The following is a 17,282-nucleotide window of genomic DNA, read 5'->3' as shown; positions in this document are numbered from 1 at the left end:
TGTATTTTATAACTTAACATAACAATTATAAGCTTTTAATTGTCTTGTAAGTTATGTAACCCTGCCTCTCCCTCTCCCTATCCCTCCACACGTCAATCCCACATGCATTTGGTTAATAAGTTCCAAATTAAGTTTCAAAAGGCAAAAAAAAAAAACATATTCAACATTGATCTTGTTTCAAATATGTCGTCAACACAAAAGTTGCCAGTCAAAACGTATTAAAAATCAAGACATTCAGTTCAAAATATATGGCCATCTTTGTGTTCGAGTTACAAAAATAAACACACAGATTTATTGATGAGAGAGTGGGATGTAAAGTGCAGGCCGTATATAATAAACTATAAAGTTGCTTTTGCAAATCTGATATGGTCCAAAATTTGACCCGTTGCCTTCTCATTTAATGGTCCAAAAGCCATTGATGCACGTGCATAGATTGGGTTGGTGCACTATATATGGTCTCCAGGCCTGAGAGGAACCCTACTGTTAATAAGTTTTATTCTCGGTTATTTGCCACCAAACACTTGACAACAGACCGACAGTAATATGCACAGATAAATAAAGTTTTACAATTTTACCCAGAACAGAAAACACAGGTGCACAAAGGCTACACAGTATCTTGACAAAGCAACAGGCTGTAAGCAGTAGTGAAAAACATATAAGACATGCTTACTTAGCATAACAGGCTATGGGGGGTGGGGGTTAAATTGAATACTCCTACTTGAGCGGTGACGACAGGCATCTCGCAGCCGGTTTCTTCTTTCACTGGATATGCTGTTCTTCCAGTTTGTCCTTTCACTGGACGTGCTTGCTATTCTTCTTCCATCTCTGTGGTCCTGTGGAGCGCACTGCTCAGGAGGAGTCATGAGCTGGGCTGTCCGAATGCATGTCCATGGATGAGTCGTTTGAAGCCGTGGGATTAGGCTCGCGGGCTAAGCCGTTTGCAAAGTAGCCTGCATCCCCGCCCTGATCCAGATGGTATGGTTGGAGGCCCCGGCGCACGGGGCTGGATAGTGCGTTGGAAAAGACCGCCGAGTTCTTGGGCTGCGTCAACCCTGGGTTTCCTAGTGCAAATAAGCTTGCAGATGGTTGATGGTTGCTTGTGTTGGGCATATGCACAGTAGCCTGAGTGCTTTGGCTTGCATATTGTGATCTTGGAGAGGCCAACGGATTGTCGCCTCCATACTGAATCTCATGCTAGACATACATACAGATCGTAAACGTAAGTTATCAATCGTATGCTAGAATGGCGGAGAAGGATAAAAGTGGTGCAGCTAGTATTTGTTAGGAGGCTATGGCTAGAGGTATGGATTGACAAAGGAAGAAATATGTGCACAGGATCAGTGAGGATGGTAACCTCATCTTATTCATTATGCATCATTGTTGTCTAAGAAACAAGATGACAAAACTTGCCATACTACTCAGAGTTTCAGACTATCATGGTCTGTGAAATTAAAATTCACCAGTTCTTGAAGTCCATGTTTTAATTATGAACAGTTCCCTTTCAACATACAAGACAGGAAAAAAAAATACTGCTAACCTGGACGTGCGAGGCTATATCAGCAACTGTCAGCCTCAAACCATTTTCATGCTGTCTTAAGATCCATTCATACAGCTTTTCCTGCTCAAATGGGACAGACAATGAAAAACGTTTGTGAAAAAAGGGAAGAGAAGAAAGACAGATTTCTGCCAGCCAAAGAAAGAACTTTGAAAGGTGGAAGGTGCTATTCTATAAAAGAAAATACAACTGCTGCTTGCTAGCAGGTACAATTCTTGATGGATTCCACGCGTTGACAGGATTAATTGGTTCAACACTTGGGACGTATACCATTGTCTAGAATCACTATGTCATGTGGGACCTTAATATCTAGAATCACTATGTCATGTGGGACCTTAATATAGCGAACATGCAATGCACAACTAGCACAAGAAAGTTAGGCGCCCAAGCAGTTAGGATAAGAGAATAAAGCGAATAGGATAAAAGATATCATTAAGAATATGTTAGTAATTTGAATCCTAAATAAGATTTAGATTGACTTGTATCAGATTCTTATTTTGATCGTTAATATATCTCTCCTTTATAAGAGAGCAATCATGTGATGAATTAATCCCCTGTATTCTCCTACAAACTTCACTGATTCCTCATCACCTCAAGACATGGCTGCCGCCAACCATGGCCAGGGGTTGAGGCCAATGACCCAACACGGCTATTCATTACATACAAAAGCCTGAAAATATGACACAAATTTTCTTCTGTTCCATTTATTGACACTTTTGCGGCCAACATTGTGAAGGTACTGTGTGTTTAAAACATATATGGCATGCATAGTCATAGAGTTGGTAGGAATTATTCATAACTCAAAGGTAACATGCCAAAGAAAAAAGAAAATTGTTTGCAGTCCTGAAACATAAATTAAGAAACTCAGGATGTATCCAATCCTGACAGTAGTACATTATAGGGAAAAGTTGCAATACCATACTTCAACGCTATGCTTAGTTTTAAGCGTTGGTAAGAAAACTCTGGTCAAATCCCACATTATCTGTATAGATTAAACTATTTAGCTGGCATTCAACAGCAATAGTCATCAGAACAACAAGACGATGATCATGACAAATAAATAAATCTTACTTGCAAACATAACGAACTACTCCCTCCGTAAAGAAATATAAGAGCATTTAGATCACTCAATAGTGATCTAAATGCTCTTATATTTCTTTACAGAGGGAGTAGCTGTTCAACCACTCTGCAATGTAAACCCACTACAAATTATAAGTCATATGAATACAAGGCAGTGCTTCTACACCAAAACAAAAACAAAAGTGACCAAAAACACATCTGGACTTAACACTAATCCAGTTTGTAAAACAAATGTTTATTTTGGTGCATCTTCTAGTGTTTCGGTCAATGAGTTGAGCAGATAATTCTCAGGAAAAGATTTTAACGCAATTGAATTCCACAGCCTAACATTGTAGTAGTATGGAAACTAAGACTAGAAAGAAGCTAAGCATACAACATAGCGATGATGAACAACATGTAAGGTTCTGACCAGAACCATAACATAAGATACTGAATCCCAATGCCAAGGATGCCTTCCGTGTTTAGAAGAAACATTACACACCTAACGGTGAGACTTTCCACATAGCAGTGCACCAGTTGAAGTAAAGCTGAAAAGGATGACTCCTTAGTACTAGCCCAGAAGCAACCTGCCCTATAAGCGAAGTCTCCCGTCTTCCGCTTTGCATAACCTCCATAGCCATACAAAGATTGCCAATTCTAATCAGAGTTGTTGTACGCAGCACTACAAGAGTGCTCTATGAATTATTGGCTATTGCACATCAATATATTATTCAGTGATGTCAGAGCACACACTGTGACAAGGAGCTTCGGCAAAAGTCATCATCCCCCACCCCCCAGAAAAATACTCAGAATTGCCACACGTAACTGCAAAGTTGAAGCAGAATTTGCAGGTAAACGGAGGAAACATGCCCAAAACTGAAACAAACTTCATCACACATCCAGCGAAAGGGCCATCTCGCTTGCCCCTGAACGATCTAATTACAAGAACAATCTACACTAACCACAACCACAAAGGATAAGGTTCTAGCACTAAAATTCCTCATTGTCTGAGTCTTAACTGCCCCTAATCCAAATTATTTTCATCACCACAAAAAGAGGCGAATTCAACGAAACAGAATCCGGTCTCCCACACCACTGACACAACACAAGTGAGAAACAGAAGCAGCGCACAAATCAATCAACCCATCAGTCAATCAGTTTAATCAACAACCACGCCATGAAAGAAAGAACCGCACGCACGTACCATGGCGTGGCGCTCGCCGGCCTGGAAGGAGAGCTTCTGGCCGCCCATGGCGAGCGTGTAGAGCTGCGAGAGGGAGTTGGCGGCGCCCCGGAACGCGCCGTACATGGCCCGGTCCGTCTCGTCCAGCCGCGCCGCCTCCGCCTTCCGCTTCTTCCCCGTCATCTCTCGCCCGCGCTCCTCCGACCCCCGATCCGCCGCGGCGCCGTCCAATTCGGCACGAATCGGGCGCCGGAACCCTAGACCTGGGCGAGTGAGAGGGGGGCGGGCGAGATGCGCGCGAGGTCCAGGCGCGGAGACGAGGAGGAGGATGGAGGTCTGGAGGGCGTCGCGTCGACACGAAGCGGCGGCTTTACGTCTGTAGGTTTCCTCCCACCCGCTTTATTTTATTTATATTTATCCCGTGCCTCTCTTGCTTTATCGCTGCGGTGGGCGCGTCGCTGCTGCTGTGTCGATGGCATGCGGGCCCGGGACCCACCTGGCGGCGAGGGAAGGGAGAAAGGGGCACGTGGAGTGGGGTTGGGGGTTTGGCGCACGTGAGGCTGATGTGACTGGGCCGATGGGAGAGGGGACTGAAGGGTGGGGCCACTAGGAGGCGTCTGTGTGGGGCATGTCCTACTCGGCGGTGTGTTTTTTTAAGGCTAGGAGCTTTCGTGCCGACTCCTTTTTCTTGTCAGTTGTTTATACATCGATATCCATTGGTACACCCTCAAAAAAAAAAAAAGATATCCATTGGTACTCCATGTTCTCTTATCTATTACTCCCACCGTTTCTAAACATAAGTTTTTTTATAGATTCCAATAAAAGACGACAACTTATATTAAAAAACGGAGGGAATAGTATATGTTAAACCAGCAACAAATAATATAGATGAGAGGGAGCCTCAGTTTCTATTCTACGTGCAAAAATAGTATTATGCATCATTGGACGAAAAAAATTAATGGTGTCATCGATTTTGCTCGTGTTTTTTATGGCTACGTCAATTTTAGAAACTCCATGACTGCAGTCTTCGGTACATGTTCGTGTGAGTGACGTGTGGTGATGGTGATAGTGATGTGTCTATGATGTACTCGATGTTTCTTCAAAGAAAATGTTGAACAGGAAAAGGAAAAATAAACTTTAAGCAAGAGTGTGCTTGAAGGGCACATATTATTTATTTTCTTTTTGAAATAAACATGCATATATTTCATTAGACCAACAGATTACATAGAGTTCACATATGGTCACCATAAAATGCATACATAGATATCTTGCAATATTGCATCAAAGACTCCGCAAGAAGTAAAATTAGAATTTCACTCTCACAGAATCTTGAGCCATGCTGAAACGTTGCCCACCATCGTCCTCCACTGCCGCCGAGGCAACGCTAAACAAAGAGGGAACTGCCATCATACCTAGATTTGGAGGAGCACTTTCGCATACGAGGATGCTTTTTGAGCCAATGAACTGGACCGCCACAAGCGACGAAACCAAATTAGTGCTTGTTCTGCACACTAAGCAAAAAAAGTAATTATACAAATTCTTATGATTAAAACATCCATGTTTGGGCTCTCTTTGGAACTAACGAATTTCAGAGGATTATAATCCTAACAAAGAATATCCATTATGTGTGTATCGTAAGATTAAATTACATAAATTCCATAGGATATATGATATTTCTACTCACAGAAACTGTAGGGGAACGTTGCATGAAAAACAAAAACAAAATACGCACAAGATCTATCCATGGAGATGCATAGCTACGAGAGGGGAAGGGCATCTACATACCCTTGTAGATCGCTAAGCGGAAGCGTTTATCACGTGGTTGATGTAATCATACTCTTCGCGATCCGATCACGATCCAACCGATCTAGTGCCGAACGGACGGCACCTCCGAGTTTAGCACACGTGCGGCTCAATGAAGTCTCATCCTTCTTGATCTAGCAAGCGGGAGAGAAGAAATAGATGGGTCACAACCAACACGATGGCGTGGGGGTGATGGTGGTGGTGGAGCACCAACAGCGCTTCGCTAAGCGTCGCCGGGACGAGGCGGTGGAACTACGGAGTAACGGGAGAGAGAGGGGCGTCAAGGGCTTGGTGTATCCTCTTGGGGCGCCCCCTCCCCTCTATATATAGGTGGAGGGGCGTGGGAAACAACCCCTTGATACGTCCATTTTGCATCATGCTTTTATATCAATATTTATTGCATTATGGGCTGTTATTACATGTTATATCACAATACTTATGCCTTTTCTCTCTTATTTTATAAGGTTTAAATGAAGAGGGAGAGTGCCGGCAGCTGGAATTCTGGACTGGAAAAGGAGCAAATATTAGAGACCTATTCTGCACAACTCCAAAAGTCCTGAAACTTCATGGAGATCAGTTTCGGAATATATTAAAAATATCAGGCAAAGAAAGCACCAGAGGGGGGCCACCAGTCAGCCACGAGGGTGGAGGGTGCGCCCTACCCCACTGGGCGCGCCCCCTGCCTCGTGGGCCCCCTGGCAGGCCTCAGACTCCCATCTTCTGCTATATGGCATCTTTACCCTGGAAACAAAATCATAGAGAAGCTTTCGGGACAAAGCGCCGCCGTCTCGAGGCGGAACATGGGCATGGCCAATCTAGGGCTCCGACGGAGCTATTCTGCTGGGGAAGCATCCCTCCGGGAGGGGGAAATCACCTCCATCGCCATCACCATCGATCCTCTCATCGAGAGGGGGTCAATCTCCATCAACATCTTCACCAGCACCATCTCCTCTCAAACCCTAGTTCATCTCTTGTATCCGATCTTTGTCTCAAAACCTTAGATTGGTACCTGTGGGTTGCTAGTAGTGTTGATTACTCCTTGTAGTTGATGCTAGTTTGTTTATTCGGTGGAAGATCATATGTTCGGATCCTTAATGCTATTCAATACTCCACTGATTATGAACATGAATATGTTTTGTGAGTAGTTACGTTTGTTCCTGAGGACGTGGGAGAAGTCTTGTCATTGGTAATCATGTGAATTTGGTATTCGTTCGATATTTTGATGAGATATATGTTGTCTCTCCTCTAGTGGTGTTATGTGAACGTCGACTACATGACACTTCATCATGATTTGGGCCAAGGGGAAGGCATTGAGAAGTAATAAGTAGATGATGGGTTGCTAGAGTGACAGAAGCTTAAACCCTAGTTTATGTGTTGCTTCGTAATGGGCTGATTTGGATCCAAATGTTTCATGTTATGGTTAGGTTTACCTTAATTCTTATTTCGTAGTTGTGGATGCTTGCGAGAGGGGTTAATCATAAGTGGGAGGCTTGTCCAAGTAAGGACAACACCCAAGCACCGGGCCACCCGCATATCAAATTATCAAAGTAACGAACGTGAATCATATGAGCATGATGAAAACTAGCTTGACAGTAATTCCCATGTGTCCTCGGGAGCACTTTGCTTTATATAAGAGTTCGTCCAGGCTTGTACTTTGCTAGAAAAAGGATTGGGCCACCTTTCTGCACCTTAGTTACCTTTGTTACTTGTTACCCGTTATGAATTATCTTATCACAAAACTATTTGCTACCGATAATTTCAGTACTTGCAGAGAATACCTTGCTGAATACCGCTTGTCATTTCCTTCTGCTCCTCGTTGGGTTCGACACTCTTACTTATCGAAAGGACTAAGATAGATCCTCTATACTTGTGGGTCATCAATACTCTTTTCTGGCACCGTTGCCGGGGAGTGAAGCGCCTTTGGTAAGTGAAATTTGGTAAGGAAACATTTATATAGTGTGCTGAAATTTACTGTCGCTCGTTACTATGGAAAATAATCCTTTGAGGGGCTTGTTCGGGGCATCTTCACCCCGACCAGAAGAGCAAAGAGTTGCTCCTCAACCTACTGAACCTATTGAAAATATTTACTTTGAAATTCCTTCGATTATGATAGAGAAACTGCTAGCTAATCCCTATACAGGAGATGGAACTTTACATCCCGATATGCACCTAATCTATGTGGATGAAGTTTGTGGATTATTTAAGCTTGCAGGTATGTCTGAGGATGTTGTCAATAAGGTCTTCCTTTTATCTTTGAAGGGAAAGGCATTGACATGGTATAGGCTATGTGATGATATTAGATCATGGAACTACAACCGATTGAAATTGGAATTTCATCAGAAGTTTTATCCTATGCATCTGGTTCATCATGATCAGAATTATATATATAATTTTTGGCCTCGTGAAGAAGAAAGTATCGCTCAAGCTTGGGGGAGACTTAATTCAATGTTATATTCATGCCCCAATCATGAGCTCTCAAGAGAAATTATTATTCAAAAAATTTATGCTCGACTTTATCATAATGATCACTCCATGCTTGATACTTCTTGCACTGGTTCTTTTATGATGAAGACTATTGAATTCAAATGGGATTTATTGGAAAGAATTAAACGCAACTATGAAGATTGGGAACTCGACGAAGGTAAGGAGTCAGGTATAACCCCGAAGTTTGATTGTGTTAAACCTTTTATGGATACCGATGCTTTTCATGATTTTAGCACTAAATATGGACTTGACTCTGAGATAGTAGCTTCTTTCTGTGAATCATTTGCTACTGATGTTGATCTCCCTAAGGAGAAGTGGTTTAAATATCATCCTCCCATTGAAGTGAAAGTAGTAAAACCTATTAAAGTTGAAGAAGAAACCATTACTTATAAAGTTAATCCTATTGTTCCTACTGCTTATATTGAGAAACCACATTTCCCTATTAGAATAAAGGATCATGCTAAAGCTTCGACTGTGGTTCGTAAGAGTTATACTAGGACACCTACACCCCCTGAACAAATTAAAGTTGAACCTAGTATTGCTATGGTTAAAGATCTCTTGGTCGATAATATTGATGGACATGTTATTTATTTATGTGATGAAGCTGCTAGAATTGCTAAACCCGATACTGAAGATAAACATAGACCTGTTGTTGGCATGCCTATTGTTTCTGTTAAAATAGGAGATCATTGTTATCATGGCTTATGTGATATGGGTGCTAGTGTGAGTGCAATACCTCATTCGTTATACAAAGAAATTATGCATGATATTGCACCTGCTGAGTTAGAAGGTATTGATGTTACTATTAAGCTTGCCAATAGAGATACTATTTAACCAATTGGGATTGTTAGAGATGTTGAAGTCTTGTGTGGGAGAATTAAATATCCTATTGATTTTCTTGTTCTTGGTTCCCCACAAGATGGCTTCTGTTCCATTATTTTTGGTAGACCCTTCTTGAATACTGTTAATGCTAAGATAGACTGCAAAAAAGATATTGTTACTGTTGGTTTAGGGGATATGCCTCATGACTTTAATTTTGCTAAATTTCGTAGACAACCCCATGATAAAGAATTGCCTAGTAAGGATGAAATTATTGGTCTTGCTTCTATTGCCGTACCTCCTAATGATCCTTTAGAACAATATTTGCTAGACCATGAAAATGATATATTTATGACTGAAAGAAGGGAAATAAATGAAGTATTCTTTAATCAGGGACCTACTTTGAAACACAATTTGCCTGTTGAGATTCTCGGAGATCCTCCTCCACCCAAGGGTGATCCCGTGTTTGAGCTTAAACAATTACCTGATACTCTTAAATATGCTTATCTCGATGAAAAGAAGATATATCTTGTTATTATTAATGCTAACCTTTCAGAGCATGAAGAGGAGAAATTGTTAAAAACTCTAAAGAAGCACCGTGCTGCTATTGGATATACTCTTGATGATATTAAGGGCATTAGTCCCAGTCTATGCCAGCAGAAAATATAATTGGAGAAAGATGCTAAACCAGTTGTTGATCATCAACAATAGTTAAATCCTAAGATGAAAGAAGTGGTAAGAAATGAAATACTAAAGCTTATGTGGGCAGGTATAATTTATCATATTGTTGATAGTTAGTGGGTAAGTCCCGTTCATTGTGTCCCTAGGAAGGGAGGTATTATTGTTGTTCCTAATGATAAGAATGAATTGATCCCACAAAGAATTGTTACAGGGTATAGAATGGTAATTGATTTCCACAAATTAAATAAAGCCACTAGAAAAGAACGTTACCCTTTACCTTTTATTGATCAAATACTAGAAAGACTATCCAAACATACACATTTTTGCTTTCTAGATGGCTATTCTAGCTTCTCTCAAATACCCGTGTCAAAAGAGGATCTGGAAAAGACCACTTTTACTTGCCCTTTCGGTACCTTTGCTTATAGACGTGTGCCATTTGGTTTATGCAATGCACCTGCTACCTTTCAAATATGTATGACCGCTATATTCTCCGATTTTTGTGAAAAGAATGTTGAGGTTTTCATGGACGATTTCTCCGTTTATAGAACTTCTTTTGATGATTGCTTAAGCAACCTTGATCGAGTTTTGCAGAGATGCAAAGAAACTAATCTTGTCTTGAATTGGGAGAAGTGCCACTTTATGGTTAATGAAGGTATTGTCTTGGGGCATAAAATTTCTGAAAGAGGTATTGAAGTTGATAAAGCTAAAGTAGATGCTATTGGAAAGATGTCGTGTCCTAAAGATATCAAAGGTATAAGAAGTTTTCTTGGTCATGCTGGTTTCTATATGAGGTTTATTAAAGACTCTAAAATTTCTAGCCTCTCACTAATCTTTTGCAAAAAGATGTTCCTTTTGTTTTCGATGATGATTGTGTAGAAGCATTTGAAATACTTAAGAAAGCCTTGATTTATGCACCTATTGTTCAGCCACCTGATTGGAATTTACCATTTGAAATTACGTGTGATGCTAGTGATTATGCTGTTGGTGATGTACTAGGACAAAGAGTTGATAAGGAATTAAATGTTATCCAATATGTTAGTAAAACTCTAGACAATGCCTAAAGAAATTATGTTACTACCGAAAAAGAACTTTTAGCAGTTGTATTTTCTTGTGATAACTTCAGGCCTTATATTGTTGATTCCAAAGTAACTGTTCACACTGATCATGCTGCTATTAAATATCTTATGGAAAAGAAAGATGCTAAAGCTAGACTTATTAGATGGGTTCTCTTGCTACAAGAATTTGATTTGCATATTATTGATAGAAAGGGAGCTGAGAACCCCGTTGCAGACAACTTGTCTAAGTTAGAAAATGTTCTTGATGACCCACTGCCTATTGATGATAGCTTTCCCGAGGAACAATTAGTTGTCATAAATGCTTCTCGTACTGCTCCATGGTATGCTGATTATGCTAATTATATTATTGCTAAATTTATACCACCTAGTTTCACATACCAGCAAAAGAAAAAGTTTTTCTATGATTTAAGACATTACTTTTGGGGTGATCCACAACTTTCTAAAGAAGGAGTAGATGATGTTATTAGATGTTGTGTACCTGAGCATGAATAGGAACAGATCTTACGCAAGTGTCACTCTGAGGTTTATGGAGGACACCATGCTGGAGATAGAACTGCACATAAGGTATTGCAATCCAGTTTTTATTGGCCTACTCTCTTCAAAGATGCTCGTAAGTTTGTCTTGTCTTGTGATGAATGCCAAAGAATTGTTAATATAAGTAGACGTCGGGAAATGCATATGAACTATTCACTTGTTATTGAACCATTCGATGTTTGGGGCTTTGACTATATGGGACCTTTTCCTTCCTCCAATGGGTATACACATATTTTAGTTGCTATTTATTACTTACTAAGTGGGTAGAAGCTTTTCCAATTAGTAGTGCTGATCATACCACTACTATCAAGATGTTTAAAGAACTTATTTTTCTGAGGTTTGGAGTCCCTGTTGGGGAACGTGGTAATTCAAAAAATTCCTAAGATCATGCAAGATCTATCTAGGAGATTGTCGACATTCTGGGAATGGGGGTCCCCAGACTTGCCTGGCTGCGACCTGCAGCGTGGCTCAAGTGGTGGCCCAGTACGGCCCATCTTCATCAACTCAAGCTCAAGACTCTCGCGAGAGGCCAAGCCTCGCAGGGCGGATGACGCAAGGCTTCCTCAGGAGTGGCCTCACCAGGCAGGCTCGCGAGGAGGCGGAGAGATCAAGGAAAGGGTACCTCGGGAGGTGCTCGTGATGCAATCCATGACGATCGAGGCCAGGCGGGCGCCGGCCTGTGCAGTGTCCTTGTTTCCTCTTTGGTGCAAAGGATGCAAGCACAGGCGCGGAGTACCAAGGCATCAAGAAAAGGTTACCATTTCGGTGCAACGAGATCAGGACCAGCAGAGCGACGGGACGGAGGTCACTGTGGAGCCCAAGACGGCGTCATCGCGAGTACTTTAGCAGTCGAAGACCACCTTTAGTTAGGATAACTTGTACTAGATGTTCCCCTTCAAAATGGCCGTTGTTGGCGCCCTTCCCGCTCAATATTTGGGAAGAGGACCAGGGCCTCTATAAATAGGGCTAGCCACCACAGTAGAGAGGCATCTCATCGAGAGTGGATCGAATCCTTCTCGAGCAAACCACCACCGAAGAACACCTCTCGCGAGGTTGTTCTTCCCTTGTACTGTTCATCATCAGCCCGTGAGGCAATCCACCACACCACACACTGGAGTAGGGTATTACACCATAACGGTGGCCCGAACCAGTATAAATCTTGTGTCCCTCATGTTGTTCATCGTTTAGCTTAGATTCTCAGCAAGGCGTTCGGACGTGGGTTGGTAGGGGAAAGATCTTCGCGCGCACCCTAGTGTTCGAACCTTAAGGGTTTTGTCAGAACCCGATATCTGACATTTGGTGCGCCAGGTAGGGGTGTGCCGGAATCTTTCTTCTGCCGTCTAGCGTTCCACCGCTTTGTCGCCTCCATGCCCGGCGACCCGACGGCCAACGCCGACCGCTGGGCGGCATGGCCTGCCCATGTCGCGCCGCCTGCCCAAGGTGACCTCAACCCCGTGCCTCAGGCAGCCCGTGCTCTGCAGAATGCTGGGGGGCACGGGCGACGCGGTCAAGCGCCGCCTGCCCTCACCCCGTGGCAAGTGCGATCAACAGCAAGGGCCTCAAACCACGCCGCGGCCACAGCACTGCACACCCGATGGGAACAGGCGAACATGAAGGCCGCGCTCACGGTGGCTCGAGAACTGCTGCGGTGCAGACTGCAAGAAAGCGGTCGCGATGTGCTGCTGGAGCGCGTCGCTGAGCTCCTGGATGCCACTGCTTCAGGGGCACCTCCATTCTGCGTCCAGCTTCCACCCCAGGCCCCGGGCGGATCACACAGTGGGCCCATCTGTGCCCGCGCGCCCCCGAACGTACCTCAAGGCTTCATCAACACCAGCTTGGCCGTCAGCACTGGGCGACAAGCTGCTTCGGCACCGCCCCTGGTAAGCGAGGGCATCCGCATCGCTACCTACGGCCCGGGTGGGCCGCTGCCCTACCACCCCCAGGATGGTGCTTCAAGCCAAACCGCGTGGAGCGTGGGGCACTACGACGAGGCCTTTGGGGCGGCGACCCCGGAGGCTTATGTGCCCCACATGGTGGATGGAGAGTACGCACTGGAAGAAGACCACAGCTCATTCCTCGGGCCATGCTGGGAGGAAGAGACGCCAGAAGCCGAACCCTTTCAGGAGCCTCAAGGAAGCCCCGCCAACCACGCTGGTGGCAGCAGTTATCGGGTACTGCTAATTCCTCAGGAGCAAGCTTATACTAACCATGGGTTGCAGGGAGTCCAGGTCGCTGCAGCGGATGGCTGCCCCAGTGCAGCAACCTCCCTCCCCTCAGGAGGAGGGCACTGGGGGCTGCAAGAGAGGGGCTGGGAGCCAGGCCCCTCCCCAAGGCGCACAGAGTAAGGTGTTCCTCGGAGGTAGGCCCTCTACCGGGTAGGTGCCATAAGGCCTGCCCCCGGCAGAGGACCCGTGGTTGTCGGGGGAACCGTTGGTGTCCCCTTTTCCCCATTGGCGTCGTCCTGATTTCCGGTCACCGTCGATGGTGGTCAAGGGTGGCGCAAGGCGGGGCCCTCATCTGGCGATATGAAGCAAGGCCGGTACCTGTGAAGAAGGCCCAGTGCCTGTGAAGCTCGCCGCTCGTGACACTCTCATGTAATAATGAGTTGGGGCTGTACACGCCCCGGAGTCTCTGGAGAGCCGCCCTCGGGCCTCGAGGCTCCCTCCCACGCCCAGTGGCAGCACTTAGCTCCGCGCTGGTGAGAGGATGTCGAAGACTAGACTAGGTGCCGGACGCGGCCTTTTGCTTTTGCTTCCTTTTGTGTGGTCAAGCTTTCTCGTTTCGGATCTAAGCTGAAGTTGAATTTGTGTTTGCGTATGCAGGGAGGGGTGTCTTGTCTTGTTCGCGTGCTTTCTCGTGTTCCAGTTTCTGCTCAAGTTGGAATCCGCACTAGCTGCCTCCCTCTCGTGAGCCCCTCGCGAGCAGGGCCGGGTCCAGCACACACGCCTGCTGCCCCGCGGCTGGCGCTCGCTCTCTCCAGGCTGTCGCCACATGGTCAACGGGTCTCCCGAGGGACCCTTGGAGAGTCGCTGCAAGCCTACTCAAGACTTGCCAAGATAAAGGTAAAATCATGGCGACCAACTCATCGTGGAAACCATGACCTCATACGGGCGCCCATTCGGTGTCATCCTTAATAACGCGTGGACAACAATCCTTTTTACATGAGGGGCTTCCCCTCCCAAAATGCTCTTACAACCTTCAGGGCCACGCCCGAGCTTTTTCTGCGTAGGGTAAACAGCAGGGGGCGTAGGATCAATTGGACATGTCGCTCACCGCATCCTCTTGGTCATCTCCAGAGGCGTCGCTGGCGCCACTGTCGCTGTTGCTGGCCTCACCCTCGCCGTCGTTGGCACCGTCTTCACCGTCGTTCACCATGTCGCCTTCATCAGCAGCAACAACCACCCCGTCATCGTCGGAGGTGAAGGCTCTAACAAGTGCATCCATGTTGTCCTCCACCCATTGCGTTAGGTCGCCTCGGATGGCCTCGGGCACCGGGGCGATGGCAGCATCAAAGTCAAAGAGGAGGTCGATGTTCTAAAGATGGTTGAAGACACGGGAGAATGTCCGTGCGAGCAGGCCGCGACTCCGCTCCTCGACAAGTTGGCGAGCCCTCTCAGAGCGATTCTCCAGATGTGTCACCACGTCCGTGAAGAACCGGAGATTGCCGGCATTGTTGGTCACATGAGGCTCCTCAGCAACTGCTTCACAGATGTTGCCCAAGGCCGCGTTGGCCCTTTCCCTGAGTGTTCGGAGCATGGGGCCATGCATATGCTCTAGCGTCTGCCGCTGGTGAATCTCATCTTCGTTTCACCGTGCAACGGACTCAACGTCATCAACCCTCTGTTGGAGGAGAAGCAGCTTGGCACGAGAGGAGGCCAGCTCAGCCTGCGCCGCACCTAGGGCAGCTGCGGTGGCCTCAACACGCTGCATCGCTTCGGTCAGCTTGGTCCTAAGAGCGGCGGTCCTGCCCGCAGCCTCGACCTTGATCATCTCCAACCTCTCTTCATACTCGCACTCAAGACTCACGCGAACTTCCGCCACGCGGCGGTCGATCTCTTCTTGGATTCAGACCTCCCGCCCGCCAACGTCATCCTCCGCCTGGGTCACCTGGCGCTCCCTCGTCTCCAGCCATTCAAGGTCGAGGTTGTGCTCGGCAGCCTCCAGTGTCAGCGCTTCCTCACGCCTCTGGAGCTCCTCCTCTTTAACGGGCGCCCCTTTCATCGATGCAAGGGCAGCTTGGCGCAGCTCCACTTGCTGCTCCAGGGAATTGCACCAGGCTTGGAGCTATCACGTGCGCTCCTCCGCGACCTCGCGTCATCGGTCTGCCTCCTAAGCCTCCTCGATGGCTCGGGAGCAGGCCTTCCGCGAGGCCGCCAGGGATGCTTTAGCCTTCACGTTGTCAAGATCACGCTGGTGATGCGCAAGGCTAACGGCCATCTTCAGCGCGCGTCATTTCTCAGCCAGCCGCATGCCTTCAGCTTCAAGACGCGCATCCTCGCCCGCGAGCTCTACACCAAGATGGCTCACCGCATCTGTCACCTTCTAGAGAAACTGTCGGCGAACGGTGCTGCGCTCCCGCACACGCCTGAGCACGTCATCAGCATCGCCCTCCGCCATCGGCATCGGCGGAGGGCCCTGAAGTGGCTCGCCCCCTCTCGGCAGGGGGCTGGGGGCTCGCGCCCCCATAATTGCCGGACGGGCCCCGCAAGGGACCCAGCCTGGCGCCGATCCATCCCCTGAAGAGGAGCCGAAGATCGACTTCAACCACGCACCACCCATGATCAGGGGAGGAGCACGGGGCAAGCTGGTCGTGCCTCGGGAAAGCTCGCGAAGGAAGGGCGGCATGCACACGGGATCGAGGTGCACCTCGGGTCGGCCGACATCTCCAGTCGGGCTCGCGTCAGGAGTGGCGCACAATCTCGGGACGCTTAAGGTCGGTGCTGAAGACGAAGCCTGAGGAGGCGGCTCCTTGGCTGGCTCCGCAGGCTCCGCATGAGGGATCCTGAAAGGACACAGTCAGCGAAGGGAACGGCAAACAAGAAGTTACAAGAAGGAGGAGCTTACTCGTCCATGGCGAAGTACTTCCTGTGCTTCAACGGGCGGCAGGGCGATCATTGCCACCCGAAGCTTCCTTCCTCTTGCGGAGGGCATCGAAGTCTATGCGGAACCGGCCCAAGCTCTCGACGTGAGGGCCGGCGCGTGGCATGGATGAAGAAGCATCGAGATGACTTGCATCAAGGGTGCTAGGCTGAGAGGAGCGATCAGGTGCCACCTCTTGGTGGCCTGCCGAGGCCTTGGGAGTTTCGGCCTCGGGAGCCGTAGGTCGCGTCCCCTCATCAGCCACCACCTCGGGATGGGCTCCGTAAGCTCCGGAGGATGACGCCTCGGGAGCCCCGCGCGACATTGGCGCCTCGACATTAGACCCTCAGCTCCCGGGGATGCTTGCCTCCCTGCACCACCTCCTGAGGCAGGACCGGCATGGGCGATGGGGGGAGGAGCCACGGCAACCGGATTCTCATGGGGCCCCACGAGGCCAGCTGGGCACAACCCCCATTCATCGAAGCGGGGCATCTGCCTCACGAACTCGGCCCTGCCTGAGCAGAGATACAAGAGGGCGCCCCCATGTCGAACATTGCCTGGAGAGGGGTTGCCAGTCAAGACTCTCAGCACCTTCCTCAGCATTTCAGGCGCAAGATCCCCTTCCTGGAGCCTCATGCGGTCTTGATGCCCAGTAAAAGTCCACATCAGACGGGAGTGGCACTGGAGAGGAGCGATGCAGCACTAGAGGAACTCCTTCACCACCTGGGGCGCCGTCACGCCAAGCGTTCTCAACCTCTCGAAGCGACACCAGACAAAAGCAAGCTGGGGGCTCGTGAGCTTCTCGTGGCCCCAACCTGGATTCGGGACAGCAGGCAACGTAGGGTGCGTGAGCAGGGGGCTGGGCACCCCGACATCCACATACAGCCACCGCTCCCGGAACCCGCTCGCAGAAGATGGAAGACCAAAATCGATCCCCGAGGCGGCCGTCTCCGGCACGGCATGGAAGCTCGCGCACCACGAGCATTGAGATGGGTCAGTCAGGTGCAGA

At 47.4% G+C, this 17,282-nt stretch overlaps 1 protein-coding gene across 1 annotated transcript; it reads right to left on the bottom strand.

Annotated features, from left to right (window-relative positions):
* Nucleotides 1-478: 478 nt before the first annotated feature.
* LOC119308971 lies at nt 479-4,181 on the bottom strand. The gene is made up of 3 exons (XM_037585104.1): nt 3,819-4,181; nt 1,538-1,618; nt 479-1,194 (listed from the first exon to the last, which is right to left on the bottom strand). Exons 1-3 carry the CDS (start codon nt 3,978-3,980, stop codon nt 850-852), a joined length of 588 nt encoding a protein of 195 aa, XP_037441001.1. The 5' UTR covers nt 3,981-4,181; the 3' UTR covers nt 479-849.
* Nucleotides 4,182-17,282: the final 13,101 nt, after the last annotated feature.

This window comes from Triticum dicoccoides, chromosome 5B (genome assembly GCF_002162155.2).
Source record: "Triticum dicoccoides isolate Atlit2015 ecotype Zavitan chromosome 5B, WEW_v2.0, whole genome shotgun sequence".
NCBI classification, from domain to species: Eukaryota; Viridiplantae; Streptophyta; class Magnoliopsida; order Poales; family Poaceae; genus Triticum; species Triticum dicoccoides.
Note: the sequence above shows the minus strand (reverse complement) of the source record. Positions and strands in the feature narration are given on the sequence as shown.

Coding starts and splice junctions, on each gene's coding strand:
- LOC119308971 (XM_037585104.1), bottom strand. CDS start 3,980: ATGACGGGGAAGAAGCGGAAGGCGGAGGCGGCGCGGCTGGACGAGACG. Junction 1,619..3,818: donor CCGGCGAGCGCCACGCCATG/GTACGTGCGTGC, acceptor CCATTTGAGCAG/GAAAAGCTGTATGAATGGAT. Junction 1,195..1,537: donor ATATAGCCTCGCACGTCCAG/GTTAGCAGTATT, acceptor ATGTATGTCTAG/CATGAGATTCAGTATGGAGG.